The 16,027-nt window shown below is 40.4% G+C and overlaps 1 protein-coding gene and 1 long non-coding RNA gene across 4 annotated transcripts in view; both read right to left on the bottom strand.

Annotated features, from left to right (window-relative positions):
* Positions 1-16,027, bottom strand: part of lrp1bb (low density lipoprotein receptor-related protein 1Bb) — a 296,012-nt gene that overhangs the window by 190,590 nt on the left and 89,395 nt on the right. For all 3 annotated transcript variants that reach the window (XM_085384593.1, XM_085384594.1, XM_085384595.1), the window contains exon 3: positions 3,683-3,820. In XM_085384593.1, coding sequence (XP_085240719.1) covers positions 3,683-3,820 — 138 coding nt within the window. The remainder of the gene's footprint in view (positions 1-3,682; positions 3,821-16,027) is intronic.
* LOC146651658 (uncharacterized) lies at positions 6,903-9,227 on the bottom strand. The gene is made up of 3 exons (XR_014907910.1): positions 8,424-9,227; positions 7,420-7,552; positions 6,903-7,115 (listed from the first exon to the last, which is right to left on the bottom strand). It is a non-coding gene; the product is annotated as an uncharacterized LOC146651658 (long non-coding RNA).

Below are 16,027 nucleotides of genomic sequence, written 5' to 3'. Positions count from 1 at the left end.
AGCAGTGTCGGTCAAGTTACTTGAAAATGGTAATTAGTTACTAATTACTGATTACTTCTCCCAGAAAGTAATCCTGTTACTTTACTGATTACTTATTTTCAAAAGTAATTAGCTACTTTATTACTTTTAAAAACATGATACACAACCTGAATATGTAATAAAGCAACAGACCTTTCAGCTGTTTTTCTGCATAATCAATCATATAAAATTAAATCAAATGAAAAAGTCTATTTTTTAAAAATTGTTTTATTAGTTTTCATCTTTTAACTTCATGCATCGAACGAAAATTTAATTACATGCAACTGTCTCTGACTGGAAGAAATGTGTTTAAGATGTAAACCTATTTCCTGCATATTCCAGCACATAAAATAATTTATGTGTGTGTGTGTTTACTTATAGATTCAAGTAAAACACAGTAAAAAATAAATAAAATCAAAGATTCAGTGTCTCTTAAATCACCTGTTTAGCAGGAGTGGGGTTTGCCCGGGAATAGTAATCCCTTACTTTACAAGTTGAAAAAAGTAATCAGATTACAGTACTAGGTAATCCGATTACTTGTTAACTCATTAACTCACACCTCAAACACATCTTCTGGCGTTACTGCCCATCTGTGCTCATAACTGAAACACTAGTAAATCCAGGTGCATCGTGGGTAGTTCTGATGAGCTACACAGAAACATTCACATGTGCTGTATAAGATTCCTAAACACGCTTCACCTGTTTGCCATCTGTTGTGTTGATGGTGAAAGCAGGCTAATAAAATGTTCTCATTAATGTCAGAGAGAAATTGTGAGACATGAAAAACACAGTGGGAGTGGGGTTTAAAATCCCTGACATCCTGACTCCAACACACTGTTCAGAAACTTGAAATGCAAAGTAGTACATTCAAATTAAGCCACTGCATGAAAGAGTGTGTTTCCGTGCTTCTGGGTGCATTGCCACTTCATGTATCCTGCATTTTTAGCTATAGGAAAAAATAATGTTTTTTAAGTGTCCGTAGGAGGCCTTGAAACAATGATCTGTAAAACCACATAATGACTTGTGTAATACACAAAATAAAATAACATGCAGGGGCTCCTTCATATATATAGAAGTCTTTACTGAAGCCCTTAAAAGTTAAGATAAATAATAATTTGGAAAATGGACATAAAGGCTAATTAGATTTGAAATGAGCCAGAAAAGACCAGTCTAAGAATATTACAGGGACTGCTTACTGTAGGAGATACATGGAGTTAATGAATCAGGACCCCATAACACGTCTGTGTGACTGATACTTTCAATGCTTTGTATCTTTTTTTAATTGGCAGAAAAGCTGAATGTTTAAAAGTACTTTGTAGTTACTCTTTGTTCTGTACAGAGTTAAAAAAAGGTTTAAAGCTTTGTTCAAAATGCAGGAAAGTCAAACCGACCACACAGCCTGCTCATCCACTACTCCTTAAACACACTACGCACAGTCGTAGAATCAAGTAGAAGATTTAGCAGCTGATAGATTTTTATCACCTTGTCCTCCCAGCATCGATGGATTAACTGCTATTTTTCTGCACTTGTTGACACACTTTAGCACCAGTATGGCAGGAGATACCTGAGCCTGCAAAACCGTCCCTCTGCGCGCTGCTAGTGCTGACTTGAGCATATCTCCCAGGTGGCCTTTTGCATTTTCATTAAGTCTGACATGACACACACACACACACACACACACACACACACACACACACACACACACACACACACACACACACACACACACAACAAAACAGTATCAGACCAGGGGTTTCAGACCCCTCGTTTTAGTTTGCTGTGCAGATAATCGGTAATAACGTGTCATCCCTTAATAGCATTGTGTAGCTCAGAAACACAAGCCAGAGCAGCGAGCTGTGCTGTTACAGCTGGATCGTACTTTTGTTTTCAAGTCCAAACAAAGTCTTATCCTAGCATGAAAATTTAAGCTTTAATGTTAGGTTCCACCTTAAAGATGACAGGTTTAGCCGTTTGTACGACATGTATAAAGAGACAGAAGCTAGCATAACATTAGCTTATAACCAGCTCTTATAGCTAACATTACAGCAGCTGTTCAGAGGTGGGAGGGTTACCTGTCTAATGTGGTGACAACAACTAACTGCCACAATATCAGGAGCTACAACCGGTGGCAGCAGATGGCTGCTGGAAGTTTCTTCCTGTTAAAAGGGAGTTTTTCCTTCCCACTGTCTCCAAGTGCTTTCCCATAGGGGTCGTCTGATTGTTGGGGTTTTCTCTTTATCACTGTAGGGTCTTTACAGTATGATTAAATGAAGCTTCTTGAGGCGACTTTTGTGATTTGATGCCATATAAATAAAACTGAACTGAATGCTTATGGACACTCCCGACTTCAGTTCAGGAGACGAGATTTCAGGTGAGGAGGAAGAGGATACGGTGGAGGTGAGGAAGGAGAATTCAGTTTAATTCAATTTTATTTATACAGCACCAAATCATAACAGTCACCTTGAGGTGCTTTATATTGTAAGGTAGACCCTACAATAATACATACAGAGACAAACCCAACAATCATATGACCCCCTATGGGCAAGCACTTTGGCGACAGTGGGAAGGAAAAACTCCCTTTTAACAGGAAGAAACCTCCAGCAGAACCAGGCTCAGGGAGGGGCGGGGCCATCTGCTGGCACAGGTTAGGAGTGAGGGAAGAGGAAGATGATGAAAATTTAATTTACAAATCCTGCTCATATATAGCTTGAAAGAGCTTTTGTGTCTGCAGATTAAAATTATCTTATAACAGCAACTTATCAGTAGCTTTAGGTGTTTACAGTGTTTTTCCCATTTCCTCTTATTTCTGGAAAAATAATTCTAGCATAATTATGCTGAAGTACAGAGGGCTAAAAAGGGCTTAATTTCAAAAACAACACAATTACTGTTTAGTGTGAGCGTAGAGTTTTGTGCCTCGTGCCAACAACAAGACATTTTCAGTCTTCACAGCTCAGAGTCAGAAGCTACCACTTCCTTGCACCGAGCACTCACACAGAGACAAAGCCCAGCATGACTCTGACTGTCTTACAGGTCAGAAAAGGTGGTGTTTTCAGCCAGACAGCAGCTACTGTTGTGCCAAGACTGCACCAATCATGAGGCAAATGCTGCCTTATCACAGAAGCCAGGTGTCCATAGCAGCTTGGTCCTCTTGCTAAGAAAGTGAGCAACAACAAAAAACTTGTGTACAACACAACACCTGGTGTTACCGTCCCGCTGTTTCTCTTGCCTGCTCTGACAGCGTGGATGATAGAAAGTCACCTTGGCGCAGAGTTTCACCCAAAAAGTTCCAACGTGCCAGCTCGAAGCACTGTTTCACACATTCACGTCTGCAGTTAAAACTTATGGGTTTAACAGTGCACATCGGTTTGAATGTGAAAATTATCCTCAAACTTCCATAATGGAGGAAAAGCACATTTAAATGGCCGTAGTTTAAATAATTAATCTCTAATGCAAAGCAAATTAGCACGAAATAAAAGTGAAGCATTTTCCGCAGCTATTATACAAATCCAATACTGACTCAACGGGTAAAGTAAATTCCACAATCTTAATAATCCCAATATGATGAGTGTGATCTGACTAATTACCGCGATAATGAGGATACTTATTAATTTATGTATTCTCAAACCCAAGGCAAAGGGAATGTGAAAACACCGTTAACTCTTACCTCGACAGTGAACTCCTTCATCGTAGCCGTCGTCACAATCTCGAGCTCCGTTACACAGTTTGTTGAAGTGGATGCATTTTTTTGTCCCGGTACACTGCATGTGATTCAGGGGACATCTGATCACCACCTCTCGTGCACCTAAAGCAGCGAGAACAAAAAGACCAACATTTATTTTAACATTATTAATTCATGCTTACTAAATGAACTTTAAGCATAAGGAAAATCATTTACAGTGGAGACAAAAAGGCCACAGTTAATTAAAACAGCATATTTCATTGTAATCATTTGCATTTCTTGCACGTAATCACTTTTACTGGGTGTTTTTTCCTGCGTCTCCCCAAAATGCTGATACTCCAAGACCTCGTTCACAGGAGGACGAGGAACCTATACATATGCAAATGTGTTTGCACTTCACAGCATTGTTCTTTACACACAACAGATGTTCGCCACACTGCTTTGCAGACACATCGGTGACGTCCTATAACAAACGGCCCGACTCTCGCCGTCAGCCAGCCAAACGGCACGGAGCAGCTGTTTAAGGATTCACGAGGCCCGTAGGTGACCCTCGTTCACGCAGCAGCCACCAGAGCACATAAAACACAGCTGACCAATACACCGGCACAGTAAATGTGTCACAGCACCACCTTAACTACATTGATATCAATTACCAGTGTGCTGTTGCAGGCACTTAATGGGAAGATTTATCGTGCATGTGATGAGATCTGTAACAATCCCCAGAGTCCCCCATCCCGGCACACTCGGACCGCGCTGACCGGATGATTATCTGTCACCTGTCATCCTGTAAAGTTACGAATGCAGCAATTAATGTGGTTGTTCCAAGGAAAGAGCCCTGCAGATTCACACAGGGAACATGTGGACATGTTCGTTTCTTCTCCAAGGATTTTATTACCTTGAAATGGTGACGAGCGATGTTCTTTAATGAATGTGTCTTGGCTTTAAGCCCTTCAAGCGCTGATGATTCCCACTCTTTATGCCACATTTAGGTAAGTCAGCTCTATGTGACCTTGTCTCTGAGAGTTTATATTTCACATGAACAGCAGCCGTGTCAGCTGGGACCCAGAATGTGTTTGGAACACGAGTCCTTCAGATTCAGCTGTCAGAGGCTTCATGGATCTGAAACCTAACTTCCTCTCTACAAGACGGATCTTGAATCTGTAACTCTTCATGTTTAAAACACTGCTAGGGGTTTTGTGCATTCTAGTTATGTACTGAGAAATATAAAATGCATGTACACCTCGTGCATTTGGAAACAACACACTCTCACCTCAAACACATCTCCTTCTGTTGGGCGTTAAATGTGAAGTAAAGCTTTGAGTGGAAACGCTTCAGGACACACGCAGAGAGAGGGACTCGCTGCTCCAGTGTCCATTTGGCTAATTTGCTATTTAACACACAGCTGTAAGGGTCTCTGACAACATATCAGTGTTGTCCTCCTCTGCCTTTCCTTTCTCGCCGCATGGGTTCTAATCTAATGCGATAAGCGGAGGGATGGTGCATGAATATTCAGCGGCTCTGAGCTGTCATACAGGGGAACACAGATGGTCTCTCAATGGCTGAGGTGCCACAACTCCTTTGTGGATTGGCAGCCTACTGTACTACACTGGATGATCGCTTGGAGTGGAATATACAGTAGAGGATTAGGCTTCATCATATATGTTCACTGTAGATTATTAGAAATGAAGACCGTCTCTTTAAGCGCCTGACATCGTCTTTGAAATCACCAAACTAAGTGTCTAAAGGGTCGAACTGAAGAGTGAGATCCACAGAATAAAGCACAAGATTAAAAATTATTAGCCATATTAATCTGTATAAAATAATGTCAGCTGGAATGAGCGTCTGACAAACATAAAACCTTAAACAGAGGAAATGTGCACCCCAGTCAGATGCCAAAAATAAATACAAATAAAAATTGTGTGATAAAGATTAAAGCGTGCAGCTGTGTTACTGTGAGCGGGGCCATACCTGCTGCCACACACTTCTTTCAGAGCAGATATTTAACGTTAAAGTATAATTCATATCACTGATTGATTTCCAGTTAGTGTCCCAATAAGCCACAAAGGTGCAAATCAGCACGAGCCCCCTTACTGACATTAACACACCCACTAAGACCTGCTTCCAGGAAAGAAAGGTTCACGTCTGAGCTTCTCACAGGTTTTTATAGAGCGACTGCAGAGCTGAGCGACTGGCCACAGGTTTGTATCATCTCTGGGACAAATCGCTTTAAATACCACATTTATTCACCACAAAAACGTCTGATCTGGCAAAATCATCAATGCATTTTTTCAGGCAACTAGTGAGAGGTGGAAAGAAATGTGATCATTTTCACTGGTCAGCATTACAGATCCATCGGGGTCTCAGCCAAAGACACCAACTGTATTGTTTATTCTGTCTAAGCTGTTAGAGGTTCAGGTGTTACAGGCCTATAAGCTCACCTGTGTGATTTTAGAAAAATATGACCAGAAAAGAGCAAAATTCAATCCCAACGCAAAGTAGTTCATTTAAAATGAAACCACTGCGCACTAAACAGCTGCCTGTGTTATTATATGTAAAGACACATACTACTAATAATGAACAGATAACAGATCTGTGGTCAGCATGAAGCTGGACACTCTGGTGACAGTGGCAGAGAAAAGGACACTAAAGAAACTGCTGGACATTATGGACAATGCTGGGCATCCTCTGCACACGGCCATTAACAACCAGAAGAGTCTGTTCAGTGACAGGTTGCTTCTCCCAAAGACAAGAACTAACAGACTTAAAAACTCCTTTGTCCCACACGCCATCAGACTGTTTAACTCCTCTCTGGAGGGGAGAGGGAGGGGAAACAGGAGGACAAAGGAGGGAACAACTAAGCTGTAGTGCCTCTTCACCTCACTGTGCAATACCTTTTGTGCAATACTTTTGTTAATAGTCAACAGTGCAATAGACTCAATACTTGAAATGTGCAATTCACTTGTATTTTTATTTTTTATTCCTATTTATTCTATTTATCCCCTTCGTATATTTTATTTATATATGTGTGTGTGTGTGTGTGTGTGTGTGTGTGTGTGTGTGTGTGTGTGTGTGTGTGTGTGTGTGTGTGTGTGTATAATATTCTGTAACTCTGTAACTTAAAAAGATAAAAATGATTTTTAGCCAAAAGAAAAACATTTTTCAAAATTTCAACCTTGGAAAAATAAATAGCTCAAATTTTTCATCTGTTAAATTTATTCTCATTGACAGAATTTTCCATCTGTTCACTTCTCGTGACTTTTGGCTTTAGACGTAGTGTGAAACTAAATAATGTGGATGGGAACTTGATGAGAGCTTTGGAACCAGGTTAGAGGTCGTGACTAGTCGCTGCTGCATGGAGTTCCAGTCATGGTCCAGATGGTTGAGTCTAGGAAACGTGGCCACCATCAGGCAAAATGACCTGTACAGGAGGGAAATGGTGCGACAGCAGAGATCAGACTTTTCTCTGAGACCAAAGATCTTCAGCAATGAGAACATCAGACGTGACAGTGAAAGAACAACTGTTCAAAGAACAACAAGAGAAAAACCATTCTCCTTATTCTGTTAGATGCAAAACGAACCCTGCAAAGGTGCATCACCCTCGCCACAGACTGGCTCAAAGAACACGACAAGAGGCTGATTTAAAAGATAATTTCTTGAAAATAAACTAAAAAGCAGAAACTTTAAAGAGGGCCGATATCACTCTACATGGTAGAGACACTCACAGCTCCTCTGGGTCCGCGTTGTAAGTGTGGAACACCCAGGTGACCTGCATCAGGTTACAAACGCCCATATCTGAGCCATTCATCAGCAACAGCAGCTCAGGCCTGCTTCCAACACAGTGCGAGGGGCATCAGACTGTAACAGCAAGTTACACTCAGAATGATTCTTTGCCCTCATGAACACAGTAAAAATGTAACTGAAATATTTATTAAGGAGATTTGCTCGGTTTAAACTGAATATGTGCCAATTAAGCAAATTTCATTTGACCACATTCCACTAAATGTAGTGTTTTACATCGTACTCGTGTAACTAAATTACATGGAAAAGATACATGTAATCAGATTACTTAAAGTCACCGATGGCATCAGACACATTGCTGTTGCGTTCTGGACTGAGCTTAGATTATTCGCATTATTAAAGAATGACTAAAGCTTTTGTCAGTATAGAGACTGAGACACTGAGACTGATGCCTCCTCCTGGTTATTCTTCGCTCAGCTGGTGGGAACTGAGTGTTGTTATTGAGGTTAAATCTCTTTGAAAATAGTTTGTCATAGGGCTGCTCAATTAATCGAATTTTAATCACGATTACGATCTGGGCTTTCAACGATCATTAAAAATGAGTGAGCCGATTATTAGCCCCTCCCTCGTTTATCCGCGACACCTTAAAGGCCGGTCCGTGAAAATATTGTCGGGCATAAACCGGTCGTGGCGCAAAAAAGGTTGGAGACCGCTGATTAAGAGGACCCGAGGGAAGCTCGGAAAGCTAAGCAGGAGTTATTTGGAGAGGAGAGTGACTGGCGTTGGTTGAAAAGACAGGTAAAAAAAAACTTCAGTGGTGTTGCACACTATGTTATATTATTTTTTAAAGTCATTTTTAACCCTTTAAAGCCGGTCAGAGCAGCACGCTCCGTGTTGTGTAACTACTTTTAAATCCCTGTAGAACCGGAACCGCGTAAGCTAGCGCAATAATTTGTTTTGCATATGAAACCGGAGGAGTTGTACTTACATCTGATGCCATCAGCTTGTCCTCGGTCACGGTTTCCTTCCACATATAGCTTTGCAAAAATTGCATAAAAAGCGCTTGCAGGAACAAAAACATAATATTCCAGAAACACGCTTTGCCGATCCGATCAGCTGTTTGTAACACTTCCCACAGTGAAACAGACATCAACACGAACTATCTCATGTCCGCCATTTCCTGGCCGAAACCGGAAGTGACGTCATTTTCGCGGAAATGTAGTTTTTTACTTGTAGACCTTAAAAACCTATACTGGTCATGTTTGACTTTTCTGAATAGTTGCTGGGATGCTTAGAACTCGAATTGCACTGCTGGAAATAGTTTATTTTGATGCACCTGCTGTTTTCTTTGCAAATTTGCATCATAGGATTGTTTTTTTTGTTTTACCTGCAGTATATAAAAATTGCTGTATCTCCAAAATAAAACTATGAAGACACTCAAAATAAATTTCCTGTTGTTGTAAACTATTTTTTGCAACTTTTTTGTATTTAAAGTTTTGAAGGATAAGCCTCTTAAATTTCTCCAAGTAGAAATATATGTAAAAAAAAACAAAACAAAAATGATTTTCAATTTTTTTGTAGTTTATTGCACTTTTTTGCAATTAATGTAGTTACTATGGACTTAATGCATACATATTATTAAAATATGGGCTATAACAGTTATTTAGCAACTTGAAATGCTCCCACAAATGGCACTACAACATGTAAAAAAATAATATAAGCTCTGGCGGACTTGGTTCTATAGTAGGTCTTAAAGGGTTAAATAAATATCGTCAAATAATCGCGATCTCAATTTCAGTGAAAATAATCGTGATTATCATTTTTGCCATAATCGAGCAGCCCTAGTTTGTCATACTTTTGTTTATTTATTGGAGATGTAAAGATTCCAAATCTGGGGAAAAAAATAACATAAACATCGCGAGTATTTGGCTAATACGATTATATTTGCATCCACACCTCCTTCATGTATATTTTTAGAAATACTCTCTACAGTCACACAAAAGATGCTCCGATGTTTTTAAAGGCTAAACAGATGCTCAGTGGTGCGTTTCCCCGGTTAACATATCAGCATCTAGCAGCTCGCAGTGATCCTTCATGAATGCTCCTGTGTGGCTTAATCCTCCTCCTCTGTTTGTGTTTCCATTAATGCACCGAGCTGCTGCACTGTTGCACCTCTCCATGCGGACACGAGGGGGTTGGGATGTGCAAGCTGCCACATATTTGACCCTGTATGTGTCAGACGTGTGCACCCACTTCTTGGTCATAAAACATGTCTCCTGCACAATCAGTCCAGCCTGGAAAAAGACCGGGTTCACACACTCATCTTGGGAACGCCCATAATGAGCGTTAATGTCAGCACGGTAACAATACAAACGCTGACATGTTGGAATTAATCGATTTCCCTTTAAAACAAACCCAAACAGCCTCAGGCGTATTAAAAATCATTCACAGTAGAGTTAATGCTGCCACCTCACAACCAAAGGGTTGCTGGTTTGAATCCTGGCCTGACCCGATCTCTGTGAGTTCACATGTTCTGCGTGGGTTCCTCCCGCCGTCCACAGGCATGCGTGTTAGGTTAATGAGTGAATCTGACGAGGTCAGAGGTGTTTGTCACTCTGTGTTACCCTGTGACGGCTGGAATAGCTCGTCTACAGCCTTCATTTGCATACACAGAAGAAACTGGATATATGAGGGTTTTTTATACACGTTAATTAAAAATCATGGTGCTATTTTCCTACTTTGAGAAGTGAATGAGGAGAAACCAGCTGGGCCAAACTAATACCACTATTTAATGTAAAATGAGAGGCTTCTAGGGGGGAATTTCAGCTGCAATGTTCATTATGATAATCATGTTAATCTGAGCTGCTGCCAGTTTGTGTGGAATAATGAATTCATAAAAGAAAATAACACAGAGCCTATCAGCAGGGGAAGCTGCTTGAACTAGCAAGTACAGGGATTTATCATATCCCTTAGAAATAAAGATTTCATTTCCTTAATTTATGGTTAAAGTTGGCGATCAAAGAGGCATGGTAACGCCCGACCTGAGGCAACACCAATGTTGTTCCCATAATGGCTTTGTAACAGCATCGGGCTCTTTTGTAGTAAATCCTGCAATTACAGTGATATTAGCTATTGTACAGAACACATTTCTCATCTTTAAACTCGTTATCGTCTCTGCATAAATCTCTAATCTAATCATGAGCCGTGTAACATGTGCACATCATTTGGCTCAATCTGATCAAAAGCCAAAATATCAAGAACAGCAGGGACGGCAACAGCGTTCACTGCGCTGTGCTTTACCTGCAGGCCAGGCCAGTGCAGGCCAGTGCAGGCCAGTGCTTTCTCACTTTACTTGCAGAGAAAAACATCTTTGCATGTCAGTGAGACAATAAACACGAGCAGTGATTGGTTCATGGTTCAGACATGTGGCATTAAATGATTATTCTAGTTTATTTCACCTGCTGTGTTTCATATATGAGCGGCTGCAGTGAATCCATGTTTCATCACTGCAGATATACTGTACGGGGAAACAAGAAGAGTGACGCTGCTACAAATGATATTTGACACGAGTCATTTCTGTGTCGAGTCTGACTTTAAGTAAACACAGAACTTGGAAAAAAAACTTGCCAGCTGACCTAATCACCCAGCATATTCATCCACACGCACCAGCGTGCAGGCGAGAGACTAACTTGCCCTGTAGCAATAAGAGCTCAAAAAGCTAAATGCGACGGCGGATTACTCCGTGGACTAATTCTGTATGAAAACCAGTCATTTCACGCCGATGGGCGACCACATTCATGCAAACTGCAGTGAAAAAAGAGCCGAGCCGTGCAGACGGCAGACACAGAGCAGGAGCAGAGACACAGCTAGCTGTCCAAGAGAAACCCAGGGAAATATTCCTGAAAGGACATTTAGGAACGCTGACACGTGACACGGAGCTGAGCAGGTTTTACTTTGAATGAGAGTAAACGCTCCCGTTCTCTGCTGTGTTAAAATACTTTTTCTGCCACAGTAAACACAGGCTAAAACTAAAACAACCTGTGGGCTGTTGTGGGGCTGAGATGGTCAGTGGACCTCAGGAACCTGCTGGTATAAATGCTGTGGGACTTCAGCTCCAGCCAGCTTTGTGTTTGTGTCGTTAGCCACAGCCATCGTAGCTGATCTTGGTGTGTTGCACACTGTGACCCTGCTAATAGCAGTAGTAGCAGCAGGACTGACTCTCACAGGATTCACAGTAAAAAAGGTTGCAGCACGTGGTGGTAACATAAATCTCTCACATCGCTCATAAGCTGTGTCACAGGTGTGGAAGAATACCCCCAGTGTAAAGGGTGTATTCATATTCCAGTTGTATCAGCTGTGTGTTTGTGTGAATCTAGAAGTCCTATAAATGGCTAACCCATCAGCACATATATGATGTGAAGTCACTGCTGTCATGCCTGCATTATCCTGCCTGGCCTCCGTGATGCTGTGGCTGAACAGTATATTTCTACCATGTGAGAGCGCCGCTGACGAGCCTCCAAACCCTCAGCGTGATTTGTTTGCACCAACAAGGCAGACAAACCTTGGACGGCTTATGAATGTGCACTGCCGCTACTTGTCACAAAATAAGTGCGTCATCCAAAGCATGTTGCTGAGACTTCAACAGTTCCCTGGCAACAAAGTGAACTACAAAAATGCGAGCTGATTATGTGCAATGTGGTAAACATGAGTTTGCTGCCGTCACAGCTACATCTGAACAAGCCTAAAGCACAGCTCTCCTCAGCATGGCCTCTTTATGAAAGGCCCAGTGGTAGTTAGGGCTATTTAAAATAATTATTTTCCTGTGTGACCTTTACATCCTTGGTATTTGAAATGCTGCATTCAGCTGAAAGAGCTGCTTTTTTTCCTTCTGTGTTTGTCTGACCCCCCCCAACAAAGAGGCATTATTTCCCACTACTCAGAGCCTTCAAGGACTGCGCTCCTCCACACAGTGAAACAAACGTTCTGCGTTACAGGATGACTAAATGTTTAATCTTTGATAGATTAAAAGAAATATATGTTGTGCCTTATAACTCATGCAGACTTCCTCAGCATCAAAAGGGACAAAAGACCATCACTTTACTGCTGTGCAAGCGTTTCCACGCGGCCTTGTCCCTGTGCCATCTTCTCTCGAAGTGGCTCTAAAATAAAAACTGCTGTTAACATAAATACCGGGCTAAAAGTTCCTTTCGTTTTAAGGACAAAAGAAAACGTTGTTTGTGAAGAAAGATTAACACGTTTGACTCCAAACCATAATCTAAAGTTTTTATAAAACTTTTTTTTTTATTTTTAAATAGTGTAACCGTTAACAGGAAAAACAGGCCAGTGTCTTACTGGCCGTATACTGGGCAGGCCATATGTAACTGGTAATGTTTTTGTTCTTTTGACATGATCAATTCTTAAACTTGCAACACAACAGCTTTTTAAAAAACCCCAACAGGGTGTTGCACCTGATCCTGGTGGGTCACCACACTGACAACCATCACACAGTGAAACAGCCAAACCCTTAACCCTTTAAGACCTACCATAGAACCAAGTCTGCCAGAGCTTATATTATATGTTTACATGGTGTGGAGCCATTTTTGGGAGCATTTCAAGTTGCTATACATCAATACAACCATTACAGCCTAAATTTTAATAATATGTCTGCATTAAGTGCATAGTAATTACATAAATTGCAAAAATGTGCAATAAACTCCAAAAAAATTGAAAATCGTTTTTGTTTTTTTAACATATATTTCTAGTTAGAGAAATTTAAGAGGCTTATCCCTCAAAACTGTAAATACAAAAAAGTTGCACAAAATAGTTTCCCACCACAGGAAATTTATTTTGAGTGTCTTCATAGTTTTATTTTTGAAATACAACAATTTTTATACACTGCAGGAAAAACGAAAATAAATATTATAAAAAAGCAGCATGTGCATCAAAATAAACTATTTCCAGCAGTGCAATATGAGTCCTCAGCATCCCAGAAACGACACAGAAAGTCATAAAGTCAAACATAACTTTTAAAAACACCAGTATAGGCTCATGAGGCCCTGATGGTAAAAAACTACATTTCCGCGAAAATGACGTCACTTCCGGTTTCGGGCAGGTCATTGCAGACATGCGATAGTTCACGCTGATGGACGTAGGAAGTGTTACAAACAGCTGATCGGATCGGCAAAGCGTGTTTCTGGAATATTATGTTTTTGTTGCTGCAAGTGCTTTTTATGCAATTTTTGCAAAGCTATATGTGGAAGGAAACCGTGACCGAGGACAAGCTGATGGCATCAGATGTAAGTACAACTCCTCCAGTTTCATATGCAAAACAAAATATTGCACTAGCTTACGTGGTTGCAGAGCTACAAGGATTTAAAAGTAGTTGCGCAAAACTGAGCGTGCCCACTCTGACCGGTTAAACGATGACGTCATCGACTGAACCAGTCAAACCACACAGATCATTCAGTCTGTTACAGAATTTTCCAAAACCATTCATATTGACAAACAGTTTGTTTATAAAAAAGACTGAAATGTTTTTGTCTCTGCTTCTGAAACTTCTTCAAAACACAATAAAACTCCAGGAATGAATTTCCAAACACATCTAGTGCGTCTGACTGTCCAGTCCAGGCCCTGATCTACATGCAGACTGCATGAATGGAAAACATAGCTGCACATGTTGGCGTGAACATGTGACAGGAGCATAACCTTTGATGTCTTTATTATCTGTTGATCCTCTTTAGCGTACTCCTGAAACGTGGCTGTACTAAAAGTAGAATGAATGTAAAATTACACTTCTCCATGTGTTATTATAATGATAATAAAATAGAAATAAAATGTAATGCCTGTTTAAGTATTTGTGCTGATGTCAAAACCTTAAATCTTGTCTCACCTTTGTTGCATTAATAGTCCAGATTGAGTGCCTTTCCGCTGAATAAAACATTGTCCGGGTCAAAATCAACCAAATGAAAATCCCCATTATTTGCTACTTGCTACATGTGCTGGGTGCAGTCAGTGAGAGCCAAATAATAATGTGCACAGAGCCCCTCTGACTCATTTCCTGTGTGCAATGACTTATTATTTCCTGTAAATTATACTGAGTATTCCATCAAATCTATTCCCACACATAATTCCCAGTTTCATTCTGCTGCACAGAGGAATAAGGCAGGTGTTGGCATCCGTGACAGCCATATACTGTACAGCAAAGAATCAATACATCAGCCTCTGGAGAGAAATAAGCACTCGCAGGACAGAATAATGACACAGCACTTCACAGAATAAAGACAAACGAAGAAAAAGAAAAAACTGACAGTTTCCATTAACTGAAAACCAGTAAACAAATAAGTGAACACAGTGATGAGTAATATGGTGTTAATGTTAATAATGTCATGTAAATATTCCACAGTCAGTGTCACAGTATTAAAAATACAATGAACTGCATTTGGAGCTTAAAATGAGTATTCAGTGAGAATAATGATGCCATTAAAATCAGTCACTGTGTTGCAGTTTCATTAAAGACATAAATACACAGTCGTTTACAGCCTGAATGAATGGGACCAGTTATTATTATGGAAACGTGCTGAATTCACTGTCAGCTGGAAACCTGCACAGGATCTGATGCTGGAACAAACAGACACTTAATGTGTCTACAACACATCAAATAACATTATTAATCAAGACATGCATGAAAATGTTATTAAATATTTGCTGTTAATTATATTAATAATAAAAACTAATGCAGATGTTTACTTTGCACACAAACACAGTGTTTCTGTAGAAATGAAGTTTTCTAACAGAAATACACACAGAGCTCATTCATCAGTCACTGTGCTGTACATGGATCATACAAGCTGCTTCCATTAATTTCAGAAGAAGCTCTCACACTCGCTTCTGTGAGTTATATGAAAAGGTTGAATGGTCATGGGCATCTCCAACATCGGCTTACAAGCGTCTTCATTTATAACGTGTTGCTGTCAGTGCGCTCGTTTAACATCTGACAGTTAATCACCGCGACGCTGGATCACAGGATGGACGTGATGGGAAGACTGGCTTCTTCCCAGTGAAGTGAGCTTCAGCACGGCTGGAGCCAGAGATGTGTTTTAATTAGTGTCTGCGCTGAATTTGGAATTAAGATGTGATTTAACTCAAAATACAACAAATGAAAAATCTTATATGTGTTTTTGTTCACTGGTCTCAAAAATCATCTTAATATATCACTTCAGGGCCTCACACAGATACGTGGCTGTGAAACACAAGTCGATACAAAATGTCCTTAAAGCATTGTTTGAAGTGTGTGTGTGTGTGTGTGTGTGTGTGTGTGTGTGTGTGTCGTCCTGGCTTTATTACTGAAAGACATGTGACTTGTATGAATCTACAGCTGTATAACTGCCAGGGCCTCACATTATCCTGCTGCTGAACTGAATGCTGCTTTTGCACAAAATGGGAAGTGTGGATTTCACTTACACTGAAATTGCTTTAGGGAGGAATAATAACAGCAACAAATAAACCTCTCAGAGTACAGATGGGCATGTCGCTATTGTTTTTTTTTAGAAAGAACTGGAGCTGTTCTTTAAAGAGATTTTCTGCAGAAGAAAC

This window comes from Rhamphochromis longiceps, linkage group LG16 (assembly GCF_057381845.1).
Source record: "Rhamphochromis longiceps isolate RC_006_pf linkage group LG16, R_longiceps_female_GT1.1, whole genome shotgun sequence".
In the NCBI taxonomy this organism is placed as follows: domain Eukaryota; kingdom Metazoa; phylum Chordata; class Actinopteri; order Cichliformes; family Cichlidae; genus Rhamphochromis; species Rhamphochromis longiceps.
The sequence above is the reverse complement of the archived record's forward strand: the minus strand, read 5'-3'. Positions and strand labels throughout refer to the sequence as shown.